We start from the raw sequence: 17,554 nt of genomic DNA, 5'->3' as shown, positions 1-17,554 counted from the left end.
AAAGGAACTCCCGACAGGCCAAGCTTTAGTATGAGTCTTTTGCCTCTACAATGCTGATTAAACCCTAACAAAAATAAAAGTGAGCTATATTAGTATTTACATGGTAAGAATGGTATTTGTTGGATAGTTTTTTCTTTATGCCAAACATGTCTTATATTTAAGGGATTTTTATTGAACCTAGATGTTCCACATTGGACATTTTCGTAGGTTATAACTAAGTTCATATTTAAACATATAAATCTCTTTTGAAATTATGGAGTGAAATCTGTGTCTTGGACTGTTTGATATCTGTGTCCCATTAATGGACCCTGTTTAAGGAGTTTTTGTCAGAAAATGCTCACCACACAGATTTGGAAGATTGACATTTATTTTGTGTGTTCTACCCCCAGATTAATGGGTTTCATTGTGATCAGCTCATTATCCATGATGACTTGATTCAGACACAAACACATTCATATTTACCGTTCAAAAAAACCAAAAGTTGATTTGTACATAAAGTGCTGTGTTTAGATAGAATATTAGGAGAGAGGGAGAGCGGCTGAAGGATATTGCAGCATTTTAAAATCAATTCCTCCTCCTGAGAGCTCCAGTGATGCCTGACCAAAATGGAAGAGCTTTACATGTAGACTTTAAGAGCATCAGCTCAGAAGTAGAGAGAAACTATGCCATTTTTCCTGTTTTTCAAACAGATTGATTTAATTAAATCCCATCCTGTGGAAGTCTGAAGTTCCTATGTTGGTTTGAGATTGGATCGTCTGCTGGTTTGTATTTCAGTACGATTCATGATAGATGATTCTACAAGCTGGTTGTCAATTAATGACGGGGGTGGCAGAAGAAAAGGAGAGGAAGACGACTACACGATTCCATATTTCGCCAGATCACTGAGCTCCATGTCGCCAAAAGCCTCCCATGGGCAGATCACAGTGATGTCTGTGTAAAAAAAACAGAGAAAAGAGAATTTATAAGACATCTAATATTTTCATTTATTTAAAGAAGCCATGAAATGGCTTGACGAGCACAGATTGGTATCTTCTGTTGACATATCTCCTATAGAAGATTTAGTCAGAAGTTGATTTGAATATTGTATATAGATGACTTCAAAGCCAATAGAAATGGACTGAAACATGGTTGCTACAAACATGGGCACTGTAATAAACACTACTGCAATGGCCAATAGAGCTGCTCTGCCATGAATGGGTTCCCTCGTTGGTTTTTAGAATAGGGATTTTCAAAATAAGAGAAAGAGACTTTCACATTTTGTTCTAGAACATACAGTAAATTACACACAGCCATTTCTCAATTATGGATTTTGAAGCCCCTGTGTCTTTTAAAAATGCATGTTGCTAACCCGTCGCTAAATAAGGACTACAACAGTTGTGCATTTCATAAAGCACGTAGCTCACATGCTGATGGGAGTTGTAGTCCTTAATTAGCATTCTGGTGACGAAATGCACTTTAAAAAAACACAGTAGCTTCAACATTAAAATTTGAGGTATGACTGTGTATTATTTATGTTCTAGAACAAAATGTGAAAGTCTCTTCAAGTAATTTTCTTTACTTGAAGAAATCTCAAACAACTATTTAAAAGATCCCGTCTTCCAGGTTTTGGACTACAACCTGAACAGCTCTATAGCTGTGTTGATTTTTTAGTTTTCCCTTGATATTCCAATGAGATTAAGAGACTAATGTGAGTTACCTGTGCCAAGACCCTCCATTCCAGGGATGTCATCTCCAAAACCCTTCTGGCCAGGTTTGGGGGCCTTGCTCTTGAAGGTGCGAGTGGTCCTTTGCTTGAACCTGGGGGGTCCCTTCTTGTCTGCTGGTGCTGGGGCATCCATTTCTTCTATTTACTAGAGTGAAAACAACTGTGATTTTACCATCTTTCTGTAAATCAGCTCTTTGATTCGATTTGATTAGTCACTGTTTTGCATTTCTCGCCTTTAGATCTTTAATCCTCTCCTCATCTGGTCTTTCACCTTTTCTCACTCCTTACTGATGTCCTCAGCAGATTATCTGTTAATCTTGCTATTTTGGGATTTTGTTAATCCTAATCCACTGGTTGCACAGTTAGCTAGTTTATTTACCAACATGTATTTGCCGTGTGATATAATATACAGTGTGAATAATAAGATGTTTACATAATCTCATAGCCCTAATTCCAGGCATTAGCATCACATTTAGCATAGCCTTAATCTGTCAGAAATGTGTCAGAGCTACTTTGTCCAATCTGTCTTTGCCTAAAATAAATTTTAACAGTAGAATGTTTATTGTAGCTAAATTTTATCTTGAAACTGAAAAGCACCCATAGAGAACAACTATTAACCTCCATTTAGAACTATATCTTTTAGCAGAAGGATGCAACCTAGTTAATTTGATTAATAAAATAATGTTTTAATGAAAATGTATGTCCTTAATATTTTTAATTAAGCAATAAGGCATGAGAGGCTGTGCTATATTATGAATATAGTCACGGCTGAAGGGCATTGTTAGGCACAACACTAAGCGTGACTAATATTTTTACAATATGGAACAGTCTTGAGTACCTTATTGCTTTTATAAAATGGTCACAACATAATAAAAATATTAAGGACACAGATGTTCATTTCAATTTTATGTTTTGTAAGTAAAATCATTAATTTAATATAATTAAATAATTTTTCATGGAAAGGTATTCAAAAAATGTCTTACTCCCTGAAAGATATCACTGAAATTAGCATTGTGAGATATCTCATCGGTCTCTGTGACAGCTCTAGACTCTGTAAACAACAAACAAATATGTGTCCGCAGTCTCTGACACTTTCTACCTGTCAATCATTTTACGTGTTCTCATAGTATTGTAGCTGCAGTGAATTATTGAGGCTTAATGCCATTTTATGCCATGTTGTTCATAACAGTTGTCAGTTGAGGGCGCTATTTTACTGCTGTTGTCTTTAACAACCGTTTCTGCACAATGTCGGTCTCAATAAAGCTCATTTTGGTATCTTTGGAGTTCGGGTTTTGGAAAGAGGGGGTGTGGCTAATCCAATGGCTCAGTGGAAGTAGAGTGGCTAAAATCACTCCATCCTTCCCCCAGAAAATATAGTCCCTGAATAATATAGACCAAGAATAACTGTCAGCTATGAGTGCTGCGGAGTGATACAAATAGAAGTTCTGTGAAGAGGTCAGAGCTGTGATTTATCATGAATAAAACATGACTGTTGACCAATCAACATCCAGGACCGGAACTATCCGTTATATAATATGTAGTAGTCGTTTTATAATAGCAATAATGCACTCATGGCTGTGCTAGATAGTGCCTAATGATGCTCTTTTGCCGTGACCATATTCCTTTCTCTGGAACTTTCTGTTCTGAATCTTCAGTCCTGAGTGTTCTGCTCTCAGTAGATCATTCTGTCTCAGTAACACTACAGTATATCATCTAAATGACTATAAACTGAGCTTTCTCAGTGCATTGTATTTGAGACTCTATCCATCTCAGTTGTTCTGTCTCAGATCAATGATCTGTGGTGTGATGATGAGTCTCTTACCGTGTTCTGGAAGTCTTCAGGTTCTCTGGATTGTTCTCTTCTCAGATTCTTCTCGATGTCTCAGTTTGAGCTTGTGTCCAGTCTGTTTGCCGGCCGCTTTTATAGCGCTTGACTAATCCTCTCATCCTTAAACTCCTACTACAGAAATAGATAGAGGGATCTAAAGATTGACATTTAGAGGATTTGAGGCACTTCAGGCTATTCTGGTGATGTTGTGGACAAACGTGTAAGAACGTGTGTTTGTTTATAACATATGCTGTGTGTCTGACTGACATTTATATCAATGGCAAACACACATGAGCACAGACATATGGAAGAACTATGGAGAATGTCTGTTCAAATCAGTTTGATAGGCGATGTGTTTTTTGGATTTTGGAAGTCATTTGGATTGCATGATCTTTTCTATGGATATTTGGCCTGATCATTTTGCATCAACTATATGTTTAAATGATTGTCCTTATTTACTGATTATCATCAAATAACATATTTTTTTTTCTGTCTTGTAGCTTTAATGGTTTTGCTATCTGCATGTTTGTTCTGTCTTTGTTCGATCTTCCCCTTATTATAAAAGAAATCCTCATGTTCCAGTTCTGTGAGTTCATGGTATTTTTCATCAGGTTCATGAGATGTTTTCACAGCTGATCTCAGGACAGTGAGTGTGACCTGTGACCCGTCAGCTCAAGTGTAAAGCTCAATTTGCCGCTCACATATATTTTTATCTCAGGGCTGCTAAAATAACCATCAGCTGATATTTTGAGAAACACACACCTGATTACCATGATCTTCAAACATGTGGTTATAGCTGAACTGTACTAATGAAAGAATAACAAGATGAGCAGCACTAATCCACAATCCTGATTGGCTGTGGTGACGGCAGTGGTGTGTTTATGTAATTAGCTCTCACCTCATTAACATACTGGAATTTTCTCACATCTGTTTGGTGATTTTTTACATGTATGTTACTTTCATGTTGTCATGTTTTAGCAATCTTTATTTGTTTTATCATGAAGAAAGTAGTTGTTTTTTTTATTCCTAAAGAAAATGTGAGTGGAGTTGGGTGTTTTGAAAATACCATTTCTGAGCATTGGCAACAGTGATGCATGTCTTATAAGAGCATTATATTTAATATCATCTTCACATTTGACATTCAAACAGATCTATACTCCCTGATGAGGCATTTATGATATTTGCATTAGATTTGAGATATTAGAGCAATTTAGGCTGATAAAGATACTGTAATTAACATCTTCTGAGATCTAATGTTTATGAAAAACACTGATTTATCTTTTGCATAAATCAAACATTTTCAGCAAGATTAGTGGTGATGATGTTGATGATGATGATGTAGGTCCTTCAGCAGCTGATAAATGAATGTGATCTGTGACTCTGAACTTTCCTGTAGGTAAAATGTTGTATAACTTGTGTTGATATGAAAACAGTTTGTAATCCTGTGCTGAGAATTACCTCTGATTTAAATCCTGAGTCTTTAGAGTCTTTAGTGAGAAGAGATTGTTGCTCTTCTTAATCTATCCTGAACTGAACCTGTTTAACTCAAAGCATGTGTACTGTATCCAGGGTTGGGGAGTAACGGAATACATGTAACGGGATTACGTATTTAAAATGAAAAATATAAGTAACTGTATTCCACTACAGTTACAATTTAAATCATTGATAATTAGAATACAGTTACATTCAAAAAGTATTTAGATTACTGAAGAGATTACTTTGCATTTTATTGTCATTTGTTTCATTTAATATTTAGTCCTTTCAGATGGAAAACATTTATACATATAAATGATGTGATCCAAAGTGCATTTGAACAGCGGTGAAACACTTTCTTATGATGTGTTACATTCATACGAGCAGACAGAGAAGTACGTTTGAAGTAAGTTTGGAGCAGAAGAAATAGAAATAAACCTTGTGTAAATTGTCAGCTTTACGCTAAGATAAAATGCTATTTCTAGCCATTTTACATGAACATGTTACCAGATACGATCATATTTATTTATCAAGAAAATTCACGTTACATCATTGTTTTTTTCTAGTAAGACCTTTGATATTACGGCATAAATCATATTCTTGATGATAATTTTTGTATTGTTTTCCTGTAAAAATATCTAAAAATCCTTAAAACAAGATCAATTAGATTGATCTTGTTTCAGAAACAACACTGCATAAGATATTTGGGTTTTTCAGAGAATGTATTTTTAACGTGTATTTTGTCTTACTGTACTGGCAGAGTTTTTATAGTCAAAACAAGTGAAAAAATCTACCAGTGCTGAAGAAGTAATCCAAAGTATTTAGATTACTTTACTGATCTTGAGTAATCTAATGGAATATGTTACAAATTACATTTTACAGCATGTATTCTGTAATCTGTAGTGGAATAGATTTCAAAAGTAACCCTCACAAACCTGTCTGTATAACACTGTATATCTTACAGAGTGTAAACACTGTTGTATTAAATCTGGCTGCTGTGTTGTTTAGGAGTCAAAGTTTTGTGTTATTGCTCATTTAAATTAAGTAATTTGAATAACAGTTCAAACAACATTTCTTAAAAAAAACAAAAACAAAACAGAAACAGTGAATATGTAGAGAGATTGAGATATGAACTGAAAGTTATCTGTCTCCATCCGTCCAATCTATCTATCTATCTATCTATCTGTCTATCTGTCTGTCTATCTGTCTATCTATCTATCTATCTGTCTGTCTATCTGTCTATCTGTCTGTCTATCTATCTATCTGTCTGTCTGTCTGTCTGTCTGTCTATCTATCTATCTATCTATCTATCTATCTATCTGTCTATCTGTCTGTCTATCTGTCTATCTATCTATCTATCTATCTGTCTATCTGTCTGTCTATCTGTCTATCTGTCTGTCTATCTATCTATCTGTCTGTCTGTCTGTCTGTCTATCTATCTATCTGTCTGTCTGTCTGTCTGTCTATCTATCTGTCTGTCTGTCTGTCCATCTATCTATCTGTCTATCTGTCTGTCTATCTGTCTGTCTGTCTGTTTGTCTGTCTGTCTATCTATCTATCTATCTATCTATCTATCTATCTATCTGTCTGTCTGTCTGTCTGTCTGTCTGTCTGTCCATCCATCCATCTGTCCGATCGGCCTGTCTGTCTGTCTGTCTATCTATCTATCGATCTATCTGTCTGTCTGTCTGTCTGTCTGTCTATCTATCTGTCTGTCTGTCTGTCTGTCCATCCATCCATCTGTCCGATCGGCCTGTCTGTCTGTCTGTCTGTCTATCTATCTATCTATCTATCTATCTATCTGTCTGTCTGTCTGTCTGTCTGTCCATCCGCCCATCTGTCCGATCGGCCTGTCTGTCTGTCTGTCTGTCTATCTCTCTGTCTGTCTGTCTAGCTAGCTAGCTGTCTGACTGTCTGTCTGTCTGTCTGTCTAGCTAGCTGTCTGTCTATCTATCTGTCTGTCTGTGTGTCTGCCTGCCTGCCTGTCTGTTTGTCTGTCTGTCTGTCTGTCTGCCTGTCTGTCCGATCTGCCTGTCTGTCTGTCTCTCTGTCTATCTATCTGTCTGTCTGTCTGTCTGTCTGTCTGTATATCTATCTATCTAGCAAATTCCATCCATTCATCCAGTAATGATAATTAAAAGTAATGAAAAATATAATTAAAATAATGAACAGCAACGCAAAGAAACATTTGAACACCATACTGAGACTCATATTTATTAGTAAATGGTGTCGGCTCAACTTGGAACACACAATAAAAGCACGTGACTCAATGTGCATGACACCGCGGAGACTCACAGCATGTGGAGGCTCATGCTACTCTCCGTGATCCACGCACAACTTACCACACGCCCCATTGAGAGCGAGAACCACTAATCACGACCACAAGGAGGTTACCCCATGTGACTCTACCCTCCCTAGCAACCGGGCCAATTTGGTTGCTTAGAAGACCTGGCTGGAGTCACTCAGCACACCCTGGATTCAAACTCATGACTCCAGGTGTGATAGTCAGCGTCAATACTCGCTGAGATACCCAGACCCCCCGAAGCTTATAATTTTATAAAAACTGTTACATGAATTCTTCTGTTAAAACTTGTGTATTATTTGAACTGTAAAGTTGTTTAAAATCATATTTTCCATCGTTTTAGGGTTAACAGAAAAAGGTTAGTTACATAGATGTGGTTAGTAAGTGATCTTAATCACAGTAAAATCATGTTAACACACATATTGTTTATGTCTTGTGTCTATACTTTTGAAACAGTGAGTATTTTAATGTTTACAGATTGACCCCATTGACTTCCATTGTAACTGTCTCACTGGAACACACATTTGTGCTTTTATTTAAAGAAAAGGAGGGACGAGTTGAAATAAACTTTTGCGGTAATCAGCATTATGACACAAATGCTGTCGATTGATCTTAACTTGAATTGAACCCAGAATATTCCTTTAACCAATCAGGTGAGAGCTCAACAGGTAAAAAAAATAAATAAATGTAATTTAATTTGGTAAAAAGAAGCAAAACTCTTTTGAACAAAAAGGAAGACAAAACAATGGATATCAGATTATTTCTAGACTGACTGACTTGACGTGGTCAGTCTGTTTTGCTGTTCAGGACACCTTTTGTTTGCTTGTATACCACTGATGGCATGTTTGCAATGTTTTTGGCAATGTTTAGGTGGGGAAAAAAGTGGCAAAAGTGTAAGTGTGAAAAAAAGGAATTCAGAAGAATACAGGTCAAATTTATTTTGTGTTAATATAAAGTACAGATTCACAATACATGAATTATACACATACAAAGCATTAAAATATTGCAAATCTTTTTTTCTTATGCTAGCAACTTCATTTATACCTTTACAAAACATTCTGTGCTCATGCAATTTTTCTTTTCGCTTGCAATTTGATTTACGCTTTCACAAATCTGTCTCTACACACGCAAATCTTTTATTCTCTAATTTACCTTCATAGTATTACTGAAGCTAACTGATGTCCCACTGTGACTTTTATAGAGACCGAATTTGTTCAAACTAGCTTCAAAGACTATTTTAAAAGTGGTTTCATTCTGAAAAATGCAACATGCATGTCTACAGTGACACGTAATCTGTGAACAGCACACCTGCCCGTTTCACACGCCTCCACCAATCAATGCCAGCCGAAACAATCATGTGACCAGCGGATGGGGCCCCTGACATACAAGAACTCAAGAGACGGGCAAGACCTTCTTTTACTCTGTTCTCTCAGTCAACATGATCGTTTTCTTTGTTTTGTGTTTATTTAGTGTGTGCCTCGCTGAAGAGGATAAAGGTAAGGTGTTCACTCATATACAGTATATCAGTTCTGTCCTCTTGTAAACTGGTAAAGCAGAGCTGGTCTTGCAGAAATGCCATGAGAATAGTTTTCATAAACCAGTAAATATTTATGGCGGTTAGATGTGTAAAGAAATGAATCATAATTGTGATGCATTTTCTGCATCCTTCAGTGCAAACAGGGCATTATTTTGACATTGTTTCACAGCTGTGTTAAAGTCTAACAGATGACTGTTGATTTGTACCTCCTGCAGACAGTGCCCTCCCCAGACTCAATGATGTTACTGCGGCCGAGGCCTTCATTGACTCAGTTGAGGTGGCTGTAATCGGGTTCTTTGAGGTGTGTGTGATGGAATAGCAAGAGTTCCTCTTAAGGGGTGTTATTGTCAGAATGACAAAAAAAGGAGCTAAAATGTTCTGGTTGGGAGAGTCTCTACTGGTACCTCAGTATGTGACTTTTTTGGTCATGGCCACAAATTTGGCCTGCTGTCGTGAAGTTGAGGCATCCCAGCATGTCGTGTCCTTTGGCCCAACTGGAAGAGCAGAGGAGGAATAGGGCAGGAATGTGGGAGCGTCTCTGGCATCTTCAGCACTCCATAAACAAACATGAGTGCAGCCTGACATGACCCTCAGACCAGACAGAACTCAGTTTCACTGTAGTTTCATTCATCTTTTGAGTAGCAGGGATTATATTTCATCATCTGACGTGCCAGTAACCAAAACTCATATCTAAAGAGTGTTTATGTGTGTTAGTTGTTGTGAATTGTCATAGACATATATCGGCCACATCGAATAAGTTAAATGTTTTTCAGAGAGCTTTGAGTAAATCTTGTGTGATATGTGAATTTTACATTTTGTGTACGTCTCAATTGCTGTCATTAAATTGTATGTATGTATATATATATATATATATATATATATATATATATATATATATATATATATATATATATATATATATCAGTTTTGTATTGCACTCTAGATATCTGTTTTTAAAAAACCCATATTGTTTATATACTCTTTCAGACTGATGAAGCTCTTGGATATAAAGAGTTTTTGGCTGTTGCTAAAGAGATGAGGCCACTTCCTGTCTCTCTGTGCAGTGAAAAGGAAGTTTGGGCCAAATACAATATCACCTCTGACACCATCTCCATCTTCAGGAAGGTAAAACACCTAACGTTTGTGCCTATATACTGTATATACCGATGAGCCAAAGCATTATGACCCCTCACAGGTGAATCGAATAATGTTGATCATCTCCTAACAAGGCCACATGTCAAGGTCTGGGTAGATTAGATGATAAGTGAACAATCAGTTCTCGTAGTCAACATGTTGAATGCAGGAGAAATGGGCAGAAGACCTGAGTGACTTTGACAAGGGCCAAATTGTTATGACCAGACAACTGGGTCAGAGCATCTCTGAAACAGCAAGGCTTGTGTGGTGCTCCCGGTCAGCAGTGGTGAGTACCTACCGATACTAGTCCGCGGAGGAACAAACCACAAACCAGCGACAGGGTGTTGGGTACCCAAGGCTCATCGATGCACGAGGAAAACGAAGGCTATCCCATCTAGTGGCACAAGTCACAGAAAATTTTAACGATGGTTATGGGAGGAATATGTCACACACACACAGTGCATCACACCCTGCTGCATATGGGGCTGCGTAGCCGCAGGCCAGTCAGAGTGCCCATGATGACCCCTGCCGGAAATGCCTACAATGGGCATGCAAGCATCGGAACTGGACCTTGGAGCAGTGGAAGAGGGTCGCATGGTCCAATGAGTCCCATTTTCTTTTACATCACGTGGACTAACCGTTAACCTAGGGAAGTGATGGCACCAGGATGCACTGTGGGAAAACGACAAGCCAGTAGAGAGAGTGTGATGCTCTGGGCAATGTTCTGCTAGGAAATCCTGGGTCTGGCCATTCATATGGACGTCAATTTGACATGTACCACCTACCTAAACATCATTGCAGACCAAGTACACCCCTTCATGTCAGTGGTGTTCCCTGATGGCAGTGGTCTCTTTCAGCAGGATAATGCACCCTGCCACACTGCACACAATGTTCAGGAATGGTTTGAGGAACATGATGAAGAGTTCAAGGTGTTGCCATGGCCTCCAAATTACCCAGATCTCAATCCGATTGAGCATCTGTGGAATGTGCTGGACCAACAAGTCCGATCCATGGCGGCTCCACCTCACAACTTACAGGACTTGAAGGATCTGCTGCTAATGTCTTGGTGCCAGATACCACAGGACACCTTCAGGGGTCTTGTAGAGTCCATGCCTCAGCGGGTTGGCACTGTTTTTGCAGCACACGGAGGACCAACAGCATATTAGGCATGTGGTCATAATGTTTTGGCTCATCAGTGTATAAGATATATAAGAAAGATTTAGAGATGTTTAGAGATGCACTGTGTATTTGTGTGTGTGTGTGTGTGTGTGTGTGTGTGTGTGTGTGTTTGTTTGTTTGTTACAGGCTGATCTTCATCAGGAGCACCTGCAGCTGTCAAAGGCCAATAAAGTGGACGCCGATGGACTCGTGCGCTTTATGACCATTAATAACATTCGTTACATCACAGAATACAATCAAGCGGTATCTTGAATCATCTTCTCTTCTTGTAGCTTTGTAATGTTAATCTGCTTATATAAAATGGTATTATATAATTATAATATTAATATTGTAATTATATAAATTTAATTAAACTCCTTTTGATGATATTCAGTATAAATCTTAATGTGTATTTGCTCTGAAATGGCTGAGAAGGGTGTGTTTAATGCAAGTAAAATATGGGTAAAAAATCTATTTAAAATTTAAAAAGGCATGTTGTCCCACACTGTTTTTTTCTAAAGCACAATATAAAATTATTTTCATTTACATGCACAAATATACATTTACATTTAGTAGGCATGTCATAAAATATCGATATATCGATTATTGATCGGCACGTTATTTTATCGATACATCAATATATATACGGAGCCCCTGAGAGGACAGGGCGAGAATTTTTTTTCTGAAATAGTTTTGCATTCCCACACAATAAATTTAACATGTTTTTACTACAGTAATCATATTTTAACCATAATATTCGTTGTGAAAACACAGAAAAATAAATAAATAAATAAATAAACTATAGGAATAAAATCATACTTTTGCGGGTATCATGGTTTTACTATGCAAATATCATAGTTTAACTATAGTTTTACTATAGATTAATACACAAAATTATAGTTTAACCACAAAATTATGATTTTTATTACCATAGTTTTTGTTTTCCTGTACTAAGGTTTTACTACGAAAATCAAGGCCACATCATATTTTATATGGTTATTTTAGTAAAACCATGGTTAATTTATTGCAAGGGAACGTAAAGCTATTTCAGGAAAAAATTCCTGCTCTGTCCTCTAAGGGACTCCATAGATATAGTAACATTAGCCGACATTTAAATTAGAAGCCTTATTTGCGTACTTTCCAATTCACTCAGTTTGGCTTCTCCTGAATGTCTGGCGTAATAGCGTTGGGAGACCACAAGGGGGTGATACATTTACTGAAACGGGTCACAGGGCACCGGTATCACAACATAGGATGAGTATTTTAGAGCTCCTTGCACAGGACGCATACACACAAAAGTTACGAAGGTTTTTGTACTCCTTCAAGAATGAAAGTGACGATTAAGAGTTTGCAGGTTAGTGTATGAAACTGTGAAACTGAACTGCAAAAAGTGAACGATTTGAATTTATTATGCAATTTCTCTGTATGAATCTTTGAAGAGGTTTTATTCAAGCCATCAAACCACAAAAAGACATACTTGTAACTGAAAATACATTGTGTAGGTGTAATGGGAGCCAGCTGATAGATAGCTGTGCAATGTGTATAAACCTCACTCTCCTCAAGAGGTGCACTAGCGACTGATGCTAGAGGCTGTAGCCTCCTTGTTAGCGCACCCGCTTCCCATGCCAGAGACGCTAGTTCGAGTCCCGCACAGAGCAGGTAGAACAGGAGTGCCACATAGGCTATATGGAAGATGCAAATACACAATAAATCATCTACTGATGACTAGAGTAAATAATCTTTGTCCTTTGATAATGATTTGGGTTGACTTTAATGGAAAACTATGTGAGTTACACTCGTCCGGTGTGCAGCCCCCTTTAATTTACTCTGCTGCTCACACTTTTGCAAAGTTATTTTGAGAAATATAACTGAGAACACAAAGACTATTGTGCAATGAGCAGCCTTATTTATATCTGAAACAATCCAGATATAAATCGATAATCATCGTGAAAATCTTCCGATTATCGATGAGTGCAAAAGGCATTGATCCCAAGCCTAACATTTAGTCATTAAGCAGATGCTTTTATCCAAAGCAACCTACAAAAGAGAAACATAGCAAGTTATATATGTTAATACAGGCTACACAACAAGCAATCAACAGTGGCTAATATTTACCTTCATCCCTTTGCCTTTACTTTTTTTAAAACATTTTTACTAGACCTATGTGAAAAATGACACGGATACATTGTGAAAATGTTTGTGTGATTTGAACGATTCGTGAAATCAGAGCTTTAAATCGATTCATTGAAATGAACAGGTTGAACTGATTCACGGAACTGACTTTTGGCGACGTTTCAGTCATAGTAAACTCTCACAGGCTACTCGTGAGTTGTAAAACTAGTCTAATGATGTGAGGAACTGAATTCGGCATAATCGTCGCGATATTAACGACGTTGCAACAAAACCGTATTGAATTGTGAATATTTCGCCCACCCATTAATTTAGATCAAACGCTAAATGAACGACGATTCACAATAAATTCAGTGTTTTTCACAGGAAGCAGAAGGTGTTGTACATATTTCATTGTGTGAATGTTTTTCTGTGTCGGTCAGTCTGCGGTGGGTCTGTTTCAGTCAGACGTGAAGACGCACCTCCTGCTCTTGGCCAACAAAGGGAGCTCTGACTTTAAACAGCTACAGGAGCGACTGAGAGCGATCGCACCAAAATACTCTGGCAAGGTAATAAACAGATGCTGAAATAACCTCAGGGATGAGTTTTACCTCACCTAATTGACGATTAAAGTGTTAAGAGTATGTTGGGGTGAAGTCTCACTGTTTCATTCTCTAATGAGATTAAAAGCGTGTGAACTGATTACACAACAACTCCACTGACCCTAATATTCCCAGCTCATGACTCACACATTCCAGAATATTTCCACAGTCTTTCCAGAACTTTAAATATGCAGTATTCAATACTGGCTGTGTGTGAGACCGTTGGAGAAGTTTCTTGTTTTGTTGCAGGCTACATATAGTTGCGTGAAGGTACCAAGAAGGATCTTATAAGAGACTCTGTATTGTTGGAAAAAGTGTAACTGTCAACTTTCTAGGCCAATCGTATGAAGATCTTGAAGTCATCAAAACATTTTCAAAGTATTATGACAATCAGTTACTGACCAATTTACCGTAAATGCATCTGTCGTAACATAACGTACTTTGAATTATCTTAGAGCAAAGCAAATATTCTGCCTGTTTGCCGTCCTGTTGTCTTTTACCTTTGCTTTATGTCGCTGTGATTTTACAGCAGATGTTTATATGTCTTTTGTGAAATGCAGATGCTGTTTGTGCTGGTAAACGGAAGAGAAAAATCAAACGACCGCGCGCTGGAATTCTTCGGTCTGAAGTCACGTGACCTGCCGCGTGTTGGCATTTATGATGGCAACTCAGACAAGAAGTGGTTGATGCCGAAGGGTGAAATATCTACTGAGCGTGTGCAGAGCTTCTGCGATTCCTTCCTGAGCGGAGACTTACAGGTGAGGTTGTCCAACATAGTTTCATGAAAATGCGTAATAATGCATACAAGATGGCGAAATCGTAAGATATTATGTTCTATAAGAAATGGTACAACTTTTATTCCCATAAAGACCAACCAATCAACAAGCAGAATTTCAAATCGATACAATACAGGTCTTACATTTTAGCTAGCCTTCTGCACAACACTATTTTAATAAAGGAAATGGAAATAAAGGAAATGTTTCTCTTGAGAATGGTTTGGGTTGCAAAAGTCACTCATACATGTTTACTGGTCAGTATTATTTCATAAGTTATGATCTGGCCTATATTGAATCTGTGTGCGCAGAGTTCTACAGAAATTTCCATAGATTTCCGCAAAACCTGAACGCCCGTCATGCACAAGTTTCTACACAACCCCCGTGTGTTTATTTATTAAATATTAGGTTCATTTTTATAAAGCTTTCAGTTATCAATAAGAGTCCTCTCATTAACACATTTGACCATGTTTAAATGTATTCTGATGAATTTTGCAGATTTACTCTCAGAATCAGCACAGAAAATTGAAAAACACCTGCAAATTCAGTCTGGGCCTGTTCATGCAAATAATATCATGCAAATGCAGCTCACTTTGATTTATCATTTAATGAAATGCATAACAGATTTTCACCTGTTTACAAATTACATTTTTACTATAACGCATCACATTTAAAGGGATAGTTCACCCAAACATGTAAATGCTCTCATCATTTACTCACCCTCATGCCATCCCAGATGTGTAGGACTTTCTTTCTTCTGCAGAACACAAATTAAGATTTTTAGAAGAATATTTCAGCTCTGTAGGTCCATACAATGCAAGTGAATGGTGACCAGAACTTTGAAGCTCCAAAAAGCACATAAAGTCAGCATAAAAGTAATCCATAAGACTCCAGTGGTTTAATCCATGTCTTCAGAAGTGATATGATAGGTGTGGGTGAGAAACAAATCAATATTGAAGTCCTTTTTTTTTTTACTATAAATCTCCACTTTCAAACAGCCTTATTCTCTCCTAAGAGTTCTTCTTCTTTTGTTTTTGCCAATTTGCATTCTTCATGCATATCGCCACCTACTGGTCAGGGAGGAGAATTTATAGTAAAAAGAACTTAAAATTCTTGTATTCAGATTACAGTTACTGACTTTTAATTAATTTAGTTACTTGTACAAGTACGTTTCTAAAACAATATGATTTATGTAGAATACATTTACAACATGAATGATGTTAATATGTATGTCTGTCTGTTTTTCTGTGACAGCTGAAGGATGTCAGTGAATGAGGAAATATAGACAGTGTTTTAAATTTGTTGGGTGGAAATACCATTTTAGAAAGTACAAGTAATTAATAATGTGATTACTTCCCCCATGAATTAATGAGTAGTGTAATTTGATTACAGTTTGAGATAAGTAATTAATTATTTGTAGTGGATTACTTTTTTTGAGTAATTTACCCAACACTGCTGTTTACACATTAAACAAACTGAGTGTCTGGCTGTCTTTTCTCTCTTGCAGAATAAGAACGAGGCTGAGAAACCTGAAGACAAGACAGAACTATAACATGATCTGTCAATTAATTAAAAATGTTGAACACAATACAGACTTCAGTTGATTCTGTTTTTAAAAAGATACAGTATTAAGGACTGTAGGATTTATAAACATGCCAGTCAATGGACTGATGAAATATAGTTAAAAAAGGGCTCACACTGATCCTTAAGCATGTGCTCAAAGACATGTAAGTTGCTCTTATAATTAAAGGGACTAGGTGGAACTTGACCTGAAAACTGTGAGAAGCTCTGAGTTAATATCTGTTTGTCTCTATCTGTCAGTCACTGACCTGATCACATCCACAACCAACACCTGTAATTACCTAAGAAACAGAACATTCAAATAGTAACAAATAGAAGGAGATTTAGATTGACACACAAAAACAGAGCAACTGCCCAGGCTGTGACATATATAGTTGTGTATATGACACATTGTGAAGCTGTAAACTGGAACTGCTGCGATTAAAGAGACGCAGTTTATACAGAATTCTCTAAATGTGCTGAAAGCTGTCTGGATTGTTGAGCTGTGCTGAATATGGATAATGAGCGGGTTTCGTTAACTGAACAGAAAACGGCAATTACAACAGGATTTATGAAACTAAACATTGAGTTTCTGTTTATCCATCTAAACCGTTTGAGCGACATGAAGCTTATAGAAGAATTACTGTCAGGATAACAGGCAGCTGAAGTGTCCTCAAAGAGAGGTTATGACAGACAGAATCTTGTGTCTGCTGTTATTCATACTGTACAGTGGCCCCAAAAAGTATTTGGACACTTGAAATGCCTTGAAATGGCCGAATATCATTGCATTAGACAATAAAATATAAAAGCAAGTGTTATTTATTTGAAATAAAGAATTGCACAGTCACACTTTTCAAACCAAAAAGTTGACAAAAAGTAGTTTGTGTCAGCACTAGGATGCTTTACTGTTTGTATCACTCCACGTGTGTTCGTGGCGTTCCAAACTAACGTGTAGATGTGGGGATTTTCATTCATTGCTGTGACATTAAAATAGGTGGCATCAAAAGACTGTCTTGTGTGTGCTATGAGTGAGTTGAGCTGATGTTGAGAGTCTGCGGCGTCAGTCAGTGTGTGTGAGATTATTGTCGTCATCGGCTTGTCTTTCACGCCATAACCTATGATTACTGCTACACTATAGCTGAGAAGTAGAGTTAAACTAACAGCTTCAGCATTACTGCTGATCACAGCTGACAGTCACAACACATGGTGTTATCAAACACATGTTGGGAGAAGACATAAACTTTCAACATGGCGTAGGGAATGAACGCTTCTGTGTTTGTGTCAAAATAAGAGTTCCCCAAGAAATATACAAGAATGAAACTGGTGTCCTCCATGTTTTCTCTCTGACAACACAACACTTGAACGTGAGTGTT

At 37.4% G+C, this 17,554-nt stretch overlaps 2 protein-coding genes across 2 annotated transcripts; one reads left to right on the top strand and one right to left on the bottom strand.

Annotated features, from left to right (window-relative positions):
- Positions 1-349: 349 nt before the first annotated feature.
- On the bottom strand, positions 350-3,622 carry LOC127446216 (retinal cone rhodopsin-sensitive cGMP 3',5'-cyclic phosphodiesterase subunit gamma). Its single transcript, XM_051706966.1, has 3 exons — positions 3,528-3,622; positions 1,697-1,850; positions 350-930 (listed from the first exon to the last, which is right to left on the bottom strand). The coding sequence occupies exons 2-3, from the start codon at positions 1,836-1,838 to the stop codon at positions 854-856; spliced, it is 219 nt and encodes a 72-aa protein (XP_051562926.1). The 5' UTR covers positions 1,839-1,850; positions 3,528-3,622; the 3' UTR covers positions 350-853.
- Positions 3,623-8,678: 5,056 nt separating this feature from the next.
- LOC127446209 (endoplasmic reticulum resident protein 27) lies at positions 8,679-16,209 on the top strand. The gene is made up of 7 exons (XM_051706959.1): positions 8,679-8,804; positions 9,061-9,146; positions 9,833-9,970; positions 11,285-11,401; positions 13,690-13,815; positions 14,409-14,606; positions 16,129-16,209. Exons 1-7 carry the CDS (start codon positions 8,747-8,749, stop codon positions 16,171-16,173), a joined length of 768 nt encoding a protein of 255 aa, XP_051562919.1. The 5' UTR covers positions 8,679-8,746; the 3' UTR covers positions 16,174-16,209.
- The last annotated feature ends 1,345 nt before the right edge of the window (positions 16,210-17,554 follow it).

This window comes from Myxocyprinus asiaticus, chromosome 9 (assembly GCF_019703515.2).
Source record: "Myxocyprinus asiaticus isolate MX2 ecotype Aquarium Trade chromosome 9, UBuf_Myxa_2, whole genome shotgun sequence".
Taxonomy (NCBI): Eukaryota; Metazoa; Chordata; class Actinopteri; order Cypriniformes; family Catostomidae; genus Myxocyprinus; species Myxocyprinus asiaticus.
The sequence above is the reverse complement of the archived record's forward strand: the minus strand, read 5'-3'. Positions and strand labels throughout refer to the sequence as shown.

What these genes read in the sequence shown, in the direction of transcription:
- LOC127446209 (XM_051706959.1), top strand. Translation starts at nt 8,747, where the DNA reads ATGATCGTTTTCTTTGTTTTGTGTTTATTTAGTGTGTGCCTCGCTGAA. An exon ending in CTGTAATCGGGTTCTTTGAG is followed by an intron (nt 9,147 to 9,832) that starts GTGTGTGTGATG and finishes ATACTCTTTCAG; the next exon opens with ACTGATGAAGCTCTTGGATA. An exon ending in CCATCTCCATCTTCAGGAAG is followed by an intron (nt 9,971 to 11,284) that starts GTAAAACACCTA and finishes TGTTTGTTACAG; the next exon opens with GCTGATCTTCATCAGGAGCA.
- LOC127446216 (XM_051706966.1), bottom strand. Translation starts at nt 1,838, where the DNA reads ATGGATGCCCCAGCACCAGCAGACAAGAAGGGACCCCCCAGGTTCAAG. An exon ending in AATGGAGGGTCTTGGCACAG is followed by an intron (nt 931 to 1,696) that starts GTAACTCACATT and finishes TTTTTTACACAG; the next exon opens with ACATCACTGTGATCTGCCCA.